The 17,609-nt window shown below is 34.3% G+C and overlaps 1 protein-coding gene across 3 annotated transcripts in view; it reads left to right on the forward strand.

Moving 5' to 3' along the window:
• ULK4 (unc-51 like kinase 4) overlaps positions 1–17,609 on the forward strand; it is a 249,791-nt gene that overhangs the window by 106,789 nt on the left and 125,393 nt on the right. For all 3 annotated transcript variants that reach the window (XM_055803861.1, XM_055803863.1, XM_055803862.1), the window contains exon 30: positions 1,179–1,271. In XM_055803861.1, coding sequence (XP_055659836.1) covers positions 1,179–1,271 — 93 coding nt within the window. The remainder of the gene's footprint in view (positions 1–1,178; positions 1,272–17,609) is intronic.

Genomic DNA, 17,609 nt, shown 5'->3' on the forward strand with positions numbered 1-17,609 from the left:
ATTCCACTCCCTCCCCGCACTGGAACACAAAAAGAAAAACATACAGGAAGTGTTTGTTGCACAAAACGCGATAACCTACCTACATGTTCCTACAAATTCCATCCTTTCATTTTTCTCCATGTTTTTTCTCCTACAGATGAAGAGATTTATGCTTCCAATTCTATTACTTCCACGTTTAATGTAGTACTATTTGTAATCAAAGACGGTGCTTTGACATGGCTGAGTCCATGGTGTTTTTTATGCCTACATCTTTCTTTCTTCCAATATTGTATCTTGTTGCTGTCCAGATAGATTTTGATTTAAAGAAAACAAAAATAGCCCTGTTTGTAGGGTGGGTATTACTGAAATGTTAGCAGCAAGAGCAAGGTCTGTTTTGTTTTTCAGCAACCTGTTCTGCTTTACCAATATTTCCATGAAGTGATATTTGGAAATGTTTCATAGATATTTTTCATATAGTTTTATCTTCAGTGCTATAGTTCTCAATAAACATACTTTTGGAGTATTTTTGTATTGTTCTGTTCCATATAACTCAGAGAATGGAAGTATTCTGTAGTTACAGTATTTTTTTTAAATTTGAAATAAAACATACAGCTCAATGCGAGTGTTCTGTAAGTAAATATTTCATTTTGAGAAAAAACATGATGTAAACAAAATACAGAGCTTAATCATGTACAAGTTGGTTGATGGTCTTCTGGAGCACTGAATAAATCTTATGCCTAATGTTTTGAGGCTCAGTTTTTACTTGTGGCTTGAAGGTTAGCTGTTTAAATATATGAAAATATATAATATGCATTAATAAATAAATCATATGCATATAGTAAAAATGCATGTTTTATAAATATTTTTATAAATAAATATTATTTAAATACACATTTATAAATATAAATTATATGTGTTTTATAAATTTTACATATTTTATAATTGTGTATCTCTCTCTAAAACATGATGTCGTCTTTGATTAATGCTGCTTTTAAAGTTAATCTGATGCTGGTTTTAAAGTTTCTAAGTGAGTCTTGTTTATTGGTTTGTACAGTTCCAAACAGCATTGTATTTCCATTGTGGTTATTGTAAAGTTTGGAAATGGGAAATTATATATTTTTAATATAAACTTTTTAACATGCATCTCTTGACATTTTTTTTTCACTGTTGACCTGTTCCTTTTGCCCCTTCCCTTTCAGGTACAAGCACATTCTGATGGCTCCAGACCCAGTACCAACGTATGCTCTGAAACTGTTGGTGGCTCTGACTGAACACAGCCCTGCTTCCGTAAGGTGATACAACTACACATTCCCTGTTGTTCTGAGCTCTTTCTGTTCCAATTCTTTTATTATTTTTTTTTAATTAGGAATTAACAATAACTTAGATCTCACTGGCACACTACTTAGACTAGCACTTAGGAGCTTTAGAAAATCCTTGGAGAGTATTTGCTGTAGAACACAATCTTACGTTTTTTGTGCCAATTTCATATGATCCTGGTTATTTTAATCTGGATTTAGCCAATGAAACACTAAAGACAAAACTGTAAGAATTTAAACATTAGAATTATCATTCAAACTTTAAAAAAAAAATTAATACTAAAACTGTTGTCTGGCTAAGCATATTTGTATTAGGACAAAGGTGGTGTGTTTGTGAAAGGTTTAGACCAATCAATTCTCTTTAAAGCTGTTCAGATTTCCTGCAAGTATAGCTACCCTTTAAAGTTCCTAAATATGGATTTTAATGTTTGGTGTAAGTACATTCAGTAGGTTTAGAAATATCTTAATGTCTCTTTGTTCCAAAGTTTAGGCAGTTATGGACTTACAAAAAAACCCCAAAAACAAACAAAAAAAAGTGGCATAGAATTTAAACAGCATTTGTTAATAGTAGTAAGGATTAATATCTCTGGCATATGCGTGCATGCACACAGCTATTTCTCTTCCCAAATCTGCCCAGAAAACTAGGTTGTTCTTGCACTCGCCATTGTCTGTTCATGGCGTCTGATAATGTTACTGTTAGGAAGTCACTGCATACCATACTGTCCTACTTTGACATAAGCACAAGATTAAAAAAAAACAGGAAATTTGTTTTCCCACTGTTTTTATTACAGGAGATGAAAATATCCTCTTTTAATCTTTTATGATGCTACTGTGAACAGTGCTTTAATATACTAAGTAGGCTAAAAATTAACTAGGAAATAGAATGGCTTGATATTTTAAAGAGTTTGAATACAGTAAATGTACTTAATTATATTTTTATGATATAGAAGCTGTTTATGCTATTGCAGGATTTTATGTATTATACAAATAATGCAGCTTTCTATTTTTAGAATTAACTTACAGATACTTACTCTAGTAAAAATTACAAAAAATATTTCTGTAACTAGAATGCTGGGTATTATAGCAGCACTTTGCCTAATGAATTCTCTTTATTTGAGGAATCATGCATATTTGCCATTTTGCTCAATGTAGGCAGATTGTGAATGCACACTCATCCTCATGGTCTTGCAGCAGACAGCAATTTTTAATATTATTTAAGAGCAGCTGTGGATATCAATGAACTCTTAATAATTTTAAGTACCAGTGTGTCCTGTTATTTAAGAACTGGTTACTAGATTCCAGATACTAACACATCCCTAATTATTCTGTTTCTTATGTGTCTTACTGGCCCTCTTCTTTTACTTTCACTAATAATTTGTTCGGCTAGATTTCTGAAGGAGCAAAATTTATCCGATTCTTTTGGTCTGTCTTCCTGATTCTTTGATTTCCCAATAACTCTAGCTGGAAGTAGCCAATGCATCGAAAGTGTGACAGAATAATATATTCATATTTGCTAGTGAACAAAATGGGAACAAGGTACATGCTATAGGGAACAACCACAATTGATTCTGTTTTGGTTTGATGGCTAATTCATCAGTATGTGTGGAACTCAGAATTACTTAAGGCATATGCTGTCCCTTGCCCCTTTCATTAGGCTTATGGAAAGTGTTTGATTGTTGTGATTGGAAGTAAATGAGTAACATTGGACACAGATCCTTTGGGATTAAATTGTTCTTTGTGGAAAAACTCTACTATATTATAGTACTGATGACAGTGATGTGAGTCACTTTTAATTGAGTCTCCGTGGCTTCTCGGTGCTTACATTTTATCCTGGGTTTAAGGATGGATGCTTTCTGCTGTGTTTTACTTTAAAGGAATAAAAATGATGGTAGCAAAGAGTTTGTAAAATGGCAAAATCTTAAATTAGCATTTTACCTTATTGTCTCCACCTCTTTCAAAAATACTTAACGTTATTAGGAATTGTGAATTGGGAGGAGAATGAGGGCTACTGTGTTTTATATAGTTTGTTCCATATGATAGCTTGTTCTCAGACATGTTCACCTAACACATTTTCTCTTTCTTGCTTTCTTTTCTTTAATCCCACCATTTTTCTTGTATCTCACACTTACCTTTCTTCTTCTTCCCATTCCCTCAGTCTTTTCCTGTGTGCTTACTGATAGAGGCATCAGCATTTGAGCAGTTCTTATTTTAGCACTTGAAAGGAGACAGATGCATTCCAATCTTTTGTTTCTTCTTTTTCATAGCTGATACTGTAAATCAGCTAACTTCTTGTGGTGCTGGAGGAGAAACATGCGATCTCCTTTTTACTTTTTTTTTTTTTTGGACACCTATTTTCTATTACAGGTAGTTTGATCTACATGGCAGACGAACAGATATTAAAATATTTTAAATGCCTTTTAAAACTTAAAATCAAAAATTTGTGGTAAAATACTGCTAATATATATCTACTTTGAATGCCTTTAATAATTAATATTTTGTAAGAATACAGAAAAAAATATAATCTTTGCCATTGCTCCACTATTGGGGTAATTTTGAGCATTCTGTATTATAGAAACTCTTCTGCTCTATTGCTTTTCAATTCAGCAGTGGAGAATTCTAGTGATGTCCCATTAATGTGCTACAGAATTACATCTTTCACAAATGTTGTTAGTTCCAGCATGTATAAGATGGTAACTGTAAAAATCCCCCTACTTTAATGTGTTTCTATGAGCACATTAAATATTTGGACACCTGATTGTATGAGCATCCACAGGAAGAAAATCCAGTTTTAGAGAAGAATGAGTGTTTTCTTGTTTGTTTTCAGCTTAATGGGTTAGAGCATAAATGAGTCATGTGTTTCCTTTACATACCTGTTGTTACATCATGCAACAATTGCTGTCTGATACAACTTCACTTAGAGTTTGTTTATTACAAAATTAGATACCGGAAGAATGAGCTTTGAACAGAATTTGTCCATCAGTTGCCTATTTTACACGGGGCTCAAAGCTAATAGTCTGCTGTTAAAAGTGTTAATAATATTGTGTTGTGGCTCTCCTAAGTACGTATTGCCTTGTTTTCCTCAAGAATTTTTAATGTCCTCTGATAAGAAAAATTGTGGACATTAAAACCAGTGTGAAAATGAATAGCAGAGTTCATCTTTAGCTATTTTGAGTCTGATTTTTAAAAGAAATCAATGATATTAAGGAAACAGGTAGCTTCAGTTCATGATTAATCTCTGGACTACTGCATTTTGCATTAGGGTTTTTTTTTCCCCTTGTTGGATTTACTCTTGTTGGATTTTACTTACGTAAGAAGTTGTTGGAGGAACTGAACTTCTCATAGTGGGAGCAAATGACTGCAGCAGGGCGAGATCTGATTTAACTATGCAAAGTCTGTATTCAAAAAGAGCAGTATTATAAGATACCTTGTCCTTTGTGTGTTGACCAGCTTAATGTATAGGCTGTATGTATGAGTCAGAAGTCAGACATAATCTGTTCGTTAAGGGTTGGGGCTTTTTTGGTTCCTGCTTTGAGTCTTGTACACTGTTGTGATCTGTAATGATCAGATTCATAGATTTTCTAGTAACAAGGAGTAGTTGAAGTGAATTTCGTAGTTTGTATTAATATGGTATACTGATCAGCTCATCTGAAATGTTTTGTCTATGGGAAGATATTTTGTACTGTGCTACTGCAGGAAACATATTGGATCATGATTCTTGTCTCTTGGTCTTACAAATAAGGTTATGAAATGCAGCTATGTATTTGCTGTGTGTATTTTGTGCAGCTACTTGGCTTACCTTTAGTCAGAAACTTACAGCATTTGATGACATTAATGTATCTGAAAGCTAAATACTGGAAACTATGGATTCTGATTTTTATGGGTTGTTAAAATATCCATTTTTGGTTGCAAGGAAACGAGACAGTAAAGGAAATAGAGTGGAGGTGAGGGGAGTGTCAGATACTGCATCAGATAATAATCATGAGAATGGGACACATTCCTGTATTTTGTCATTAAGGTCATTTCCTGAGGGAGAAAAAATAATCTAAAAACTAATGGCGTGACCCATCTTAGATTTACGGTGGATTGAAGGACAGGGGAGCAAATTAAGGAAACTTCCCCACCTCCAGTCTGTACTGTTAAGTTTCCCAGACAGACATTAGGCACTGTTGTAGAAAAGGGGGAAAAGCAGCAGAAAACAAAACAGGAAGGTGCTGAAGAGCAACAAAACCATCTGCTGCTTCTAAGTGCCACGTATCTAGTATCTGTGAGGTGATAGCTATATCAACCATGTACACCACAGCAGACTGTCTTGTCTAAAGTAACTCTTTATCACAGTGTCTTTGGAATCATGTAAGAATCGTGCAATTTTCAAACTTCATTTATGGTACTGTTCATACCCATGCATTTTCTATTAAAGGCCACTAAAAGCACATTTTAGAGTCAGTGTTAGTAATGAATTGATCCTCTTTTCATTCATCATGATGTTCTACATTAGCATTTGTTGATATTTCTGTATGTTCTGAAATGGTGTATGTAATATCCATACTCTCGATTTCAAAAAACAAACAGTAAAAAACCTCAAACTCCAACTCTTTTAATTGGTTTGTGGTGTTAGAATTGTGATTTGGTTCACAAGTACTTGTTGGTATTGTGCCCAGATTATCTTTGAACCTGCTGTAGTTTCTTTTTCTTTATACTATAGGGCTAGCACTTCAGTACTTTCTTGGTGAATTTGTTAATGTGGGCGTCTATTAATTGCTTTAAAAACACTTTGTTCTTCTCAATCATTTTAATTTCCTAGTTTAAGGTAGAAATGTTCGCTTTAAAAAGTAAATCTATTTGCTTCTAAATTACTTCTCTGTTTTTATGTGTTTACTTATTTTCTGTAATGAATATGAATAAAATAATATGGAGTAGCTCTGACAGCAGGTAAGCTTATAGGGCCTAGTCAGCTGAACTGAACAGTAGAGTTACATGTTAGAGGTGTGTAATATTAGTAAGAAAATCTCAGTGCAGCTGGATTGAGAGATTGTCAGAGGATGGTACAGTTTTATTAGAACTTTGGGGTATATTTATGTAGATTTTGAACTGGATTCTGATTACGCTGGTTTCCCATCTATGAAAACTGAGTTGTAAGAATGCTGACTTTCTTGTTAGAGAAGGAATGCTAATATAAACCAGCAAAGAATTAATGTGATTTTTGCTGTTGTATGATATTTGCATATATGCTGCTTTACTGAATAACACCAGGCAGGAAGACTTACCCAGAAACAGACTCTTGAAATGTTAAGTTCTGTGTCAGCTAATAACACTGTTGTCAAGTTGTGCATCATTGTAGTTCATATCAAAGGCGTTGGTTGGAGTTCATTATTGCAAGTGAGTTCTTATAGTCTAGTCATGTGCTGACTGTAATGCTAATCACCGTTTTTAATGTGAAACACAACTCCTTAGTGGTACATTTTATAAAAATCCCCCTTTAGTAAAGAAATTAGCTATTAACCTTAAACCTTCAATTTTGTGTTCTCTTTCATGTTGCTGATGAATTGCTGAATATCTTAAGTTTTAAAAATGTGAGGCTACTATTTGATGTTACTGTTAAACCAGTTATTGAAAAATGTCATATTGTAATGTTGACGTATTTATTTTTCTAGGTTAAAGCGTTAAGCAGAAGGGGGAAATGCCATTCTTTCTTGGTTATTTTTACTTTCCAGAGTGAATTTTTGCTGTTGTGAATATATAAATAGTAAATAAAGAATAAACAGGTTGTGAGGAAGGGTCAGCTGATTAGGGTACTACAGTTGGAGTTGCAAACTTGAGTGAATTCAGTCCTGCCACAAATCTTCTCTGTTCAGCATGAAGCAGATCTAAACCACCATCCAATCTATTGTGTTGTTTTCAAGGGCAGGTGCCCAGAGAAGACTATAAGAAGGCATCAAGTGAGTGACAATACTTTCTGCGGGCTTTCTCAGCCCCCTGTTGAGTTTTCTTTTCAGAAGCTATGTAAGACAATGTGGTGTTCTGTAGACAGTAGCTATTGATGAGTAATTTCAGTTTCATTTATGTGGGCTCACAAAGATACTTGATAAATAACTTTTGCTATTTATAGTTATTCTATAGCATAATCACCTGCATATGAAGATTTACCATCTTTAGAGGTTTTCTTTGGATTTCTTTGTCTGATCTGGCACTTGCTGCTAAATTTGATGCCATCGAGTTCTTACATTCAAAAAGAAGCACACACTACTTCATAAATTTCTGCAAGATTGTCTCCGTTAGCTGTACCATTTGCAATCTGAACAGTCCTGCCTATCTTTTCGTAACCTTTAGTAAGGGGTCCTTACAAAACAGATTTTGAAAGCTCAAGAATACTGTATCAACCAGCAGTCCTTTGTCCACACACTGACTGATGACTTCAAAGATCTGTCATGGATTTGACATTTCGTCCTTTTAAAACAAGTGTCTTGGTTCTTGCTCTGTGCATCCCCACCATTTCTGTTCTTCACAATAGCTTCTACTCATTTGTTCAGCTTAGAATGTCTGTAATACCCAGATTTTCACCCCCCATGTAACTTTTATCGGAAGTTAATAGCCAATAAGATCCCATTTTCCGTCTTTTAAATCTCTCCTATGAAAGCATCTAGTTTTAAACAAGGTACACACTACAGTTAACAGCTATTTTCTTCTCTAGTTTCTTTTGAACTCTTCAAATGCTCTCTGGTCCTGGTGATTTGTCTCTGTTAATTTTGTCTATAACCTCTTTTACTGATACTTCAGTTTGAGGCAGATGACCATATAGAATCATACAATCATTTAGGTTGGAAAAGACCCTTAAGGTCATTGCATCTAATCATTAACTGAGTACTTCCAAGTCCACCATTAAAGCATGTCCCTAAGTGCCACATCTACAGGTCTTTTAAATACTTCCAGGGACGGTGACTCAGCCCCTGCCCTTGGCAGCCTGTTCCAGTGCTTGACAACCTTTTTGGTTAGGAAGTTTTCCTGATATCCAACCTAAACCTCCCCTGGTGCAAACCTGAGGCTGTTGACTCTCATCCTATCACTTGTTACTTTGGAAAAGAGACCAACACCCACCTGCCTCCAGCCTCCGTTCAGGTAGCTGTAGAGAGCAGTAAGGTCTCCCCTGAACCTCCCTCTCTCCAGGCTAAACAACCCCAGTTCCCTCAGCCACTCATATGCATTCTCTACAGAGAAAAATGCTGCTGTTAGAACCTCACCAAGCTAATTTATGATAAAAAAAGATGTAAATATACTTGTTTAGATGTTGGCTTTTTTCATTGGGAACTTCTAAATTGGGACCCTTACGCCAAGACCAAGTTTTACAAAAAAAGAATTCAACACTTAAAAAAGGGTTTTTTTCAGAATTTATGTATTTGTAAATATTTGTATGTTGGGTTGTTTGTTTTTTTTAAATACATAGATATCACCAGGGATTCAAGATTTCATTTTGGCAGGTGGTGAAGTAAAACAATAGGTGACAAATTTGTTCTCCCCTTCTGTGGTCTAATAAAAACTCTAATCCTTTTTCTGTTGAGTAGGATAGTTTCACTAAGAGAGGTTGGAGCATAACCCTTAGTAGAGTGAACATAGCCTACTGACTAGCTGAATTTACCTGAAGAGAGAAGTCTGGGGATGAAGAAGAGGTTTGGAACCTGGGTCTCTGCTACACTTCCAAGGAAGACAATTGGGTAACTGTTAAACAAAACACAACGAAACCCCAAAGCTACTCTTTTTAAAAAGAAAACAAGTGAGTAATGCATGAGAATGTCAATCCTAAATAGATATTGATTACTGAACCCAGAAGATAGGAGCATTTTAAGCCTTCATATTGGTTGGATCAGCCAGATCCCTGGGCAGTGTTTTGAACATTGCAATTCTGATTTTAGGCACGCCCACACACATACACACATGCTTTTGTGTTTTATGACTGGAAATTCTAGGACCATGAGGACACCTAAATCCTCATGCAGATCCAACTCAGAAACGCTACTATTTCCAAATGTTCTCTCAACATTTTCTTGCTCATGCATTATTTTTCATAATTCTAAATATGATTTTTTATAAATAAATATTCATATTTATAAATATGAATTCTAATATCTAAAATATATTTTAGATAGTTTTGTGGGGATTTTTTTTTTTGTGTAGGTGGAAGAAATATTCAGAAGATTGAAAGATAACCTTGTTACCATAACACTTAGTGGTGGTGTTCTACCTGCTTATAGTTTTATGAAATTAATAAAAAGTTGTTCCGTAGCTATGGAATGTTTTTAAAGCTTCATTTTTTTATGAGGTTTTTTTTCACAGCTCAGGGTGGATTTGCTTTGTGTCCTCTTTCTTTCAGTAACAGAAGTTGGGTTTGGATTTTTAGCAAATTATTTACCAGTCTCTTCCCTAGAGACTTTGCATAGAAAGGACAGTTAATCATACATGCAAGAACTGCAGTCTCTACACAGGTTAAAATCTGAACTATTGATCTTAATTTTCACAGATTTTAATCCTGTTGTTGAATAGATGGCTTAAATTCACTTTAATGGCTCTTTTTTATATATTCCATTATTATTTTTAAAATACCTAAAAGATGCTTGATTGCAAGTGCTTCTGTGAAAAGATATTGCTTTGTGAGAGACTTGCCAGTCTTCTGTTGTATCTCTTTCAAACTTCTGCCATTCTTCAGAGATTGGGTCAGCCCTTTTGTCATGTAGTAGAATTACATTTTGTAGGAATTGAGAATACTTGAAATCAGTGTTAGCTGACTGTACGAAGAAGTGATTTCTGGTGTGTGAACTGAGGCCTTTGCTTTGATCTCACCCACTCCCTCCCATTTGTCCCTCATCACCCATATCTCTAGCAATCTGAAGGGGTGCTTTTTATTTTAAATTCAGTAAGATTTTTTAATAATTTTTTTGTGTGTAGAAGGATTTGCAGTACTGTAGACTATATTTTAGAACAGGCTCCAAACCCACATAGTGACCATTATTCGGCTTCCTTGCTTCTTGCTGTGTCACGATCTGCAGAAAATGCAAAATGAGAGGAGTCTCAAATGATTTTTTGAAGGTGTAAAGCCTACTTTACCTTCCTTGGTGTGTTGAAAACATAGGTCAGTAATTTAGCAAAGGGTGCATTTATGTTTACACCTTACAGATCACCTTTCAAAGAACCATATGGGCTCAGAAGGTTTCATTAACATCTGTCTAACAAAGTGCTGGAAGTCTGAGGTGTAAAATGAATGCTTTGCCATCTTGGAAATGTCCCAAGGTTACTGGTAGAGTCTTGATTTTGTTGTTGAAGGAAGTACTTTCTTCTCACCCCCATTCTTTCATTTAACAGATTGTGTTATAATTTCTTAGGAATAAGAATAATAGCCAAAGATCTTGGTTATGTAAGACTAATTGCAGTCCTTATTTGGGCAAATAGTTCCATGTGAAGACTCTCAGACATGAGTGCTTAGCTATACAAGGCCAGAAGCAAGAAAAAATTGCTCGACATACTATTGTGTTTCTCATATCATGGAATATATCTCAAGTTGGAAGGGTCCGATAAGGATCGTTGAGTCCAACTCCCTGCTTCTCACAGGACTATCTAAAATTAAATCATATGGCTAAGAGTGTATGACTAAAAGTTTTTTTTCAGAATTGTCTGAAGCTTTTTGATGTATCAAATCAGCTAAAATCATTTGGCAAACAATGATTTTATGTTTAAGGAATTGTAGCTACTTAGGGCTGAAATCTCAGTCAGGCTTGACTTTAAAGTCATAAATACACAGATGCTTAAAAATAATTAAAAAAAAAGGCTTATAAAAGTATCTGAGATATGGTTGAAATAACTTGTCTAACCAGCTATTTATTTTAGACAATATTAAAATACATCTTAACATTTCATAAAATTATATGTTAAATAAAAATCTGAAAATTAACTTCTAAAAACTTCAATACAGTTCTTGTTTAATATAATATTAAAAGTAGCAGAACTGGAGAAAAGACTAACATTGTTGTGCTTCCTTGCCTTCAGACAAGTCTTTAGAAGTCAAGGAATAATGGAATTATCTTATTTTCCAGCTAGATACAATAACAAGTCTAAGATATGCAATCACAACCTGGCAAAAACTTGACAAAATATTACTCTTTAAGCTTTGACAGCAGCAACATCAAAAAAGCTCTGCTAAAATAAAAGAAGTAAGATTTACTAGATTTTCATCAGTTCCATTTGTAACAAGTAGTGAACTTCATCCTTAAGCTGAAAAATTTCCTGAGGAATAATATTTCATAAAATCATTTTTCAGAGTAAGATATCATGATTGTAATCAAAAGCTTTTCAATTGTATAATTTCTGATACTTCAGGAGATGAGTAGGTTTATTAGGTATTATCATGATCAAGTGACCATACTTGAAATTCATTGTGTTTTAACTCACTGATACTGAAAGTTTATGAAGAATTAAGGTTATTTTTATAGACATTCCAGGAGCCTGAGGTGTGTGTATTTTTAAAGCAAGATTTGCATTTCTTTTCCACAGAATTCTTACTGATTATTGTATCACTGTTATGTCCTTATTGCTCTCCATTCTGATAATGTGAACTCTTAAAAAAAACTTATTAAGATATGTTATTTTGTGTAAATTAAAACATAGATATACTTCAGTGAGATATCAAAATTTGGAATGGATGATTGACATGCTTTTGTTCAGTTGAGAGTTGTAACTGGAGTACTTACAGGGTCACTTTGAATCAAATTGACCAAGGACTTGGAAATGAGTCTCCTCAGTCAGTCTTTAGCAGAAAGAACAAGCATACAGTTATTTAATCTGAGACAGGACACATTAGCACAGTCCAGTTTTCCTGAAAATTTTTGTTTGGAGTGATTAAACTACTGTTAGAACATATTAAGACAGTTTAAATAGAATAATTTTGAGTTTATTTGCAAATTGTGATATAGATTCACCTGAAATTTTGAAAATTGTCTCTAAAGTGGAGTTTTTCATCTTTAGTAAATTCTGATTTCTTTTAACCATTGTGTAGAGCTCAGAATACCATTTTGATTGTTAAGCACAGTGACAGGAAAAATAATATCTGTAAAATGATCATGGAAAACTGAATTAATCAAAACTACAGCTACTGACAGTTTGTGGCTTTGTAAATCACTTTTGGTCTTTTTCTGCAAATTTCTTTAATATGTAAATCAATGCATAGCTTCTCTGTTTTGGTTTCCTAGAGGTAAGTGTAATAGAAAAATTATCAATCATATATCCATATTGAAACGTGTCATTGAACAAACTGAAATAAACTCTGTGTGTGTGGGGTGTGTATTATCACTGGCAATATAAAAAAAACCTAATCTTGGGAGGAAGGTTGCTTTTTTTTCTTTTTGTAAAAAATTCTGATCTTACTGGTTGACTAAGAATAGCTTGGCATATTGCTCTACATTAGAGATCCTAGCACTTCACAGGCAGTCCATTCAGAGAATTAATCTGTCCTTTCCAGAGTGTAATCATCAATGGGAATTGGAACACTGCGGGCTTAAATCTGAAACCCTTGATATCAGAGTAAATGACAATCTTCTATATTCTCAGCAAGGAAGAGAACAGGAGACTATTGAAAAGGGGTTGGATATGTATTTTTAATGTTTTAGACAAAATCAATTCTCTTTCAAAGTGAGGAGGAAGCATCGACTCATAGGTGTCAAAAGACCATGAAAATGATTTATAATGGAAGTATTAATATAATTTTTTTTCAAGCAAAATATCCCTCAGGATTTAGTACTCAAGGGAAAGGAATACAACTTTCAAAATCAGATGTTTTTAAGGAGCCAAACTTCATGTGAATTCTTTTTAAAAATGAAGCAAAGATTTTATACCCTAAAAAGTAGGAAATTCTTATAATTCTGGTAAGGCAAAGGTTTTAATGTTGCCACTGAATGTCCAGAGCACGGTGGCAGAGGCTGCAGCTTTGTCAGAGAGCTTCAAAAGATTTTATTTATGACTATAACGCTGAGTGCCCCTCAAGCTTTTGGTCATAATATTTTCTTGTTTTATACCATGTTGTAGGTCCGTAATATTTATGGCTTGATAACATGTATACTTCTAATTTTTTGAAAATTATATAATATTCATGCCTGCATGCAATTACTGCTTCACTGTCTGGGAGTCATTTTGTATTATGATTTTATATTAAAAAAGGGGGACATTTTATTTTAAGATCGTTGGCTATTTTATTGTTGGTATTCTATACTACTTGTTAATAGGCAAGAGAAAACTGTAGGAAATAATGGGAAATGGGTAAAACACAATACATTGTGGTTTAGACATTTCAAAAGACAAATATTCCTATAAAAATATGAACCTTGAGGCTGGAAACTGAATAGGAATTGAAAATACAATCTGTTCTTCCTCAGTAAGCTTGCTGAGACTGCTGGCAAAATGACTGGGATTGTGTTGACACCCTTCCAATAAATGTGTGCAACAAACAGTTTTTGAGCTTATGCTGGGACTGAAAGTAAGCCCCTTTCATTTCACCACATAATTACTGGAAGTTATTAACATTCAGCTGCTCATAAATGATGAAAACAAACTGCAGTGGAGCAGTGTATTTAGTACAAACCTTCATATTATACTTACTGAAAAGTATTTTCCTTCATTTCACATACTTTGATAGTTGTAGTAAATACTCAAGATATTTGAAAGAAGAAATGCCCTACTTCAGATATTTGTCTTACAGTGCAGTTGCACATTTATTTTAATTCTTAGATCTTGTTGCTTTGTGTTTATGAATAGCGGTTAGCCTTTCCTTGGTAGGTTTCCCATGTTCAATATTAATTATACACTTATGAAAGATTTTAAAATATAATCATCAAATAATAGTGATGTATATCCCTTTTACATACAGATCTTTCTTGTTGTGTATATCTTCCTTTACTGTCTACTACAAAAAGTAAAGCATTAAATAAAAATCTAATTATTCTGTATCCAACATAATTATCTGCCCGTAGAAAGGCCAAAAGTCCTCTCTTCCTCCTTGCCCCCGGGTCATTTGAAATGTAAACTGCAGCTGCTGAAAAATCTTGGGAGCTGGAACTGAAGAATAAATCTTTGCCAGAAAATTGATTTTAAAATAATTGGGACCCCTAGAGATAAAGTTGATAGATCTTCTCCCTGGTGTATTTTATGGTAGATACCATAGTAAATTGTGCCTTAGTATAATATTTCTTAAAATCAATGATAAGATCATTGTGTTTGCCTTTGAAGAGCTACCGAAGGGGATGTTATGAAAGTGTGGCAGTAAGAGGAGTTTGAGATTTTTCTGATTCAGTGGTGGGTCTTTATTGTGTGGGATTCAGCCAGAGTTAATGTGAGCTTTTCTGTAACTTACTCAAGGTACCAATGTCCCTAAGAGGCTGTTACAACTTAACAGCTCATATCCCTGAGCTTACTTGCTGTATGAGATCCAGGAGTTTCCATTTGACTATTTCCACCAACTTTCTGTGCTTCCATGCTGCTAAAGTGATATGAAGTCATGGATGTGTTGGTCATTTTGTGTTTGTTCTTTAGCCTTGGTTGCAGCTTTTCAATTCGATAATACAAACATTTGTGTGCTTTTGCATTTGCGGATTTTTTTGTGAATGATCCAGACCAAAAATACAGACATGAATAAAAGCAGACTGCAGTGCACCATGATGTAAAGAGCATGAATTCTTAAGTCATTTGTCAGGGGTGAAAAATCAAATTCTGTTTGTGTATTAACCCCTGGTTTTTATTGAGAGGTGTGTTTTGTTTGTTGCATTGCTGCCCTTCTAGAAAAGGTATTTATTCTGTATAATGAGAAGTGAAAGACTGATCAGTAGTGTTTACTCCAAGTGTACCAATCTGAGGGTTTTTTTATAAAAACTTGAAACAATATTATAATATACCAATTTTTGAAATGGGTTGACTTAAGAGCACAGTTCTCAGTGTTTTGGAAAATTCACTGCTCTGTATTTTTACAGAAGACTTTTGCAGTTTCCTTTATTGAAGGACCAACTGCCACTGTAGATATAGCCTATGTACAGGTAAATCCTACCTATAAAGGAAGAATTGAGTTATCTGGATACGTAGGATTTGTAGTGTTGATTTGAGCAGAGAATTTACTAAAAAAGCTTTTTTTTAAAAAAAAAAAACTTAATAAGAATATTTAATTGTTAGACAATTTTAGAGGAATAAAATAGGGATGTCACTAAATTGCTTTGCCGGTGACACAAGATCAGAAGTTTTATTGATTTCACTTTATTGTTTGTTTGTTGTTTTTCTTTCTCTATCTTGGTATAATACCCAGCTTGAACACATACAACTGAAATACCATGTTTTCGTCGAAGAATTTTGCATAGGGAACCAGTACAGATATTCTTGATGCCAAATAAGAAAGAAGTTAGTCTTATTCTCTCTTGTCAAGACTGTATTCATTACTGTGTACCAGAATTATTCATGTTAGAAGTGAACACAAGGCAGTGTAAATTCACACCTTGGCATAAGGTGCTGCCTTTTATATGCAAGTGCTGGGACTTAAGAAAGCTTAAATTCTAAATCAGAAATCCTGTTCTAAGGCTCCTACTTCAACGCAGGTACTTGGAATCATTAATGCACCTCACCTGCAACAAAAAGCCTTTGGTCTGTGTTCAGTGCCCTGCAGTAGGTTTGTGTTTTGCAACAAGGCAATTTAGGATATCTTTAAAAAAGAGATCTTGCAATTGTTCTGAAAGCAAAATTGGAGACATAATCTTATTCTGAAAAATGTTAGTGTGTTAAAAATTCAGATTGTATTGATGGCAAATCTTATAAAATCAGATGACTATTGATTGGTAATTGATCAGATGAGCCATTGTTGTTTATTTGGATGTAATCTGAGAAGAAAATGCAAGTACTTGATATAATGATTTGCTTATATGTATGGGGATGGTTCTCTGTGTTTTTCAAACAGGGTAGGACCTAATTTTAATACACATTTTATGAAAGCCTAAAAAGAACCAAACTATTTTTGATTTAGAATATGACCGTTCTATGAAATAAATTCTATAGCTGAAATTTCACCTGCTTTAAGACACTTCCTTTGTAAAACTATGTAACAGCAATGAAAAATGTGGTAATGTCACTCTCTCTTGTGCACATACCTGCAAAGTTGGGATAAAACAGATTTAAGCTTTGTTTTAATACACTGCTTGATGTGTCTTTATGCTTTAGCTAAGTTATGTGTATAATTTTCTTTAAAGGCTGCAGCTGTTTCTTATTTCAATCATAAAGGTTTGCAGGTGACCTTTACGAATAGCTGTATTGGCTCTCGTTTTGTCTTAGCTTATCTCAGCAGAAAGTATAGCTGACATCCTAACGTTGTAACAGTCAGGACTGCTTACAGATTTTGAAACCAATTGTTTCATAATTTACTTTTTACCACAAAAGCATTTTTTTAGCTTTTGCCTAAATAGGATTGCTTGGCTGTTCTTGGTATTTGATGGTATTTTACTGCCAATGTGTTCTCAGTTTAAATGCTGCTTACATAGCAAAGTAAGCAGCTTTTGCTGGGGTAAGTAGTTCCAATATGCCCTGAGCATAAGAGTTGTGCTGGCAAAACTTTGTTTTGTCAATATGATTGCTGTAGTAGTTGCTCTTTCTGGGAACCTGTGGTGTGTAAATGACCATTTTTACATTCAGCATTGTTATACCCGCATCAGCAAAATTCTGTTTTACAGACTTGGTCTAAGCTTTTAATTTAACTAGTAGATTTGGCCCTGGAAAGTAAACCTCAAATATAACAACTCTTCCTGTCTGCAATCCTATGACTATCTTCTGACCTGGCTGTGTCCAGGGTGCCATGGACTGTCTATTTAAGAATTGCGAGAGCACAGAGGAGAATACCTTTAAGGTTGTCCTGACCTACGTAAGGAACTTGGAATTTCCCTTGCAAATGGATATTTTTTCCATCAAAATAAGAACAGAAATCGTCCTAAAATTCAGGCTTCTTAACTTAGAAATAATGAGGGGTTTTCTTTACATAAAATCTTCTTTCTCTCTCTCCATTGGGTGTAATCTGTGCTTTTACACATTTCTCTATGCAAGAAAAAAAATGAACACATTTGGCTAAACAAGGCAGTTACTTGTATTGAACATGTTTATATAGGTGCATAATTTATATTGTTTTGTTAGGTTTTGACCAATTTAGTGGGTGTGTGTTACTCATCTTTAGCTCCATATGCCAATGCTGTACAATGCAATAGGTCTTAGGCTAAGCCCTTGCTCCTATCCAACTTCATATATAGATTTTGTATGGTCATCATT

The sequence above is a fragment of the Falco peregrinus genome, chromosome 5 (assembly GCF_023634155.1).
Source record: "Falco peregrinus isolate bFalPer1 chromosome 5, bFalPer1.pri, whole genome shotgun sequence".
In the NCBI taxonomy this organism is placed as follows: domain Eukaryota; kingdom Metazoa; phylum Chordata; class Aves; order Falconiformes; family Falconidae; genus Falco; species Falco peregrinus.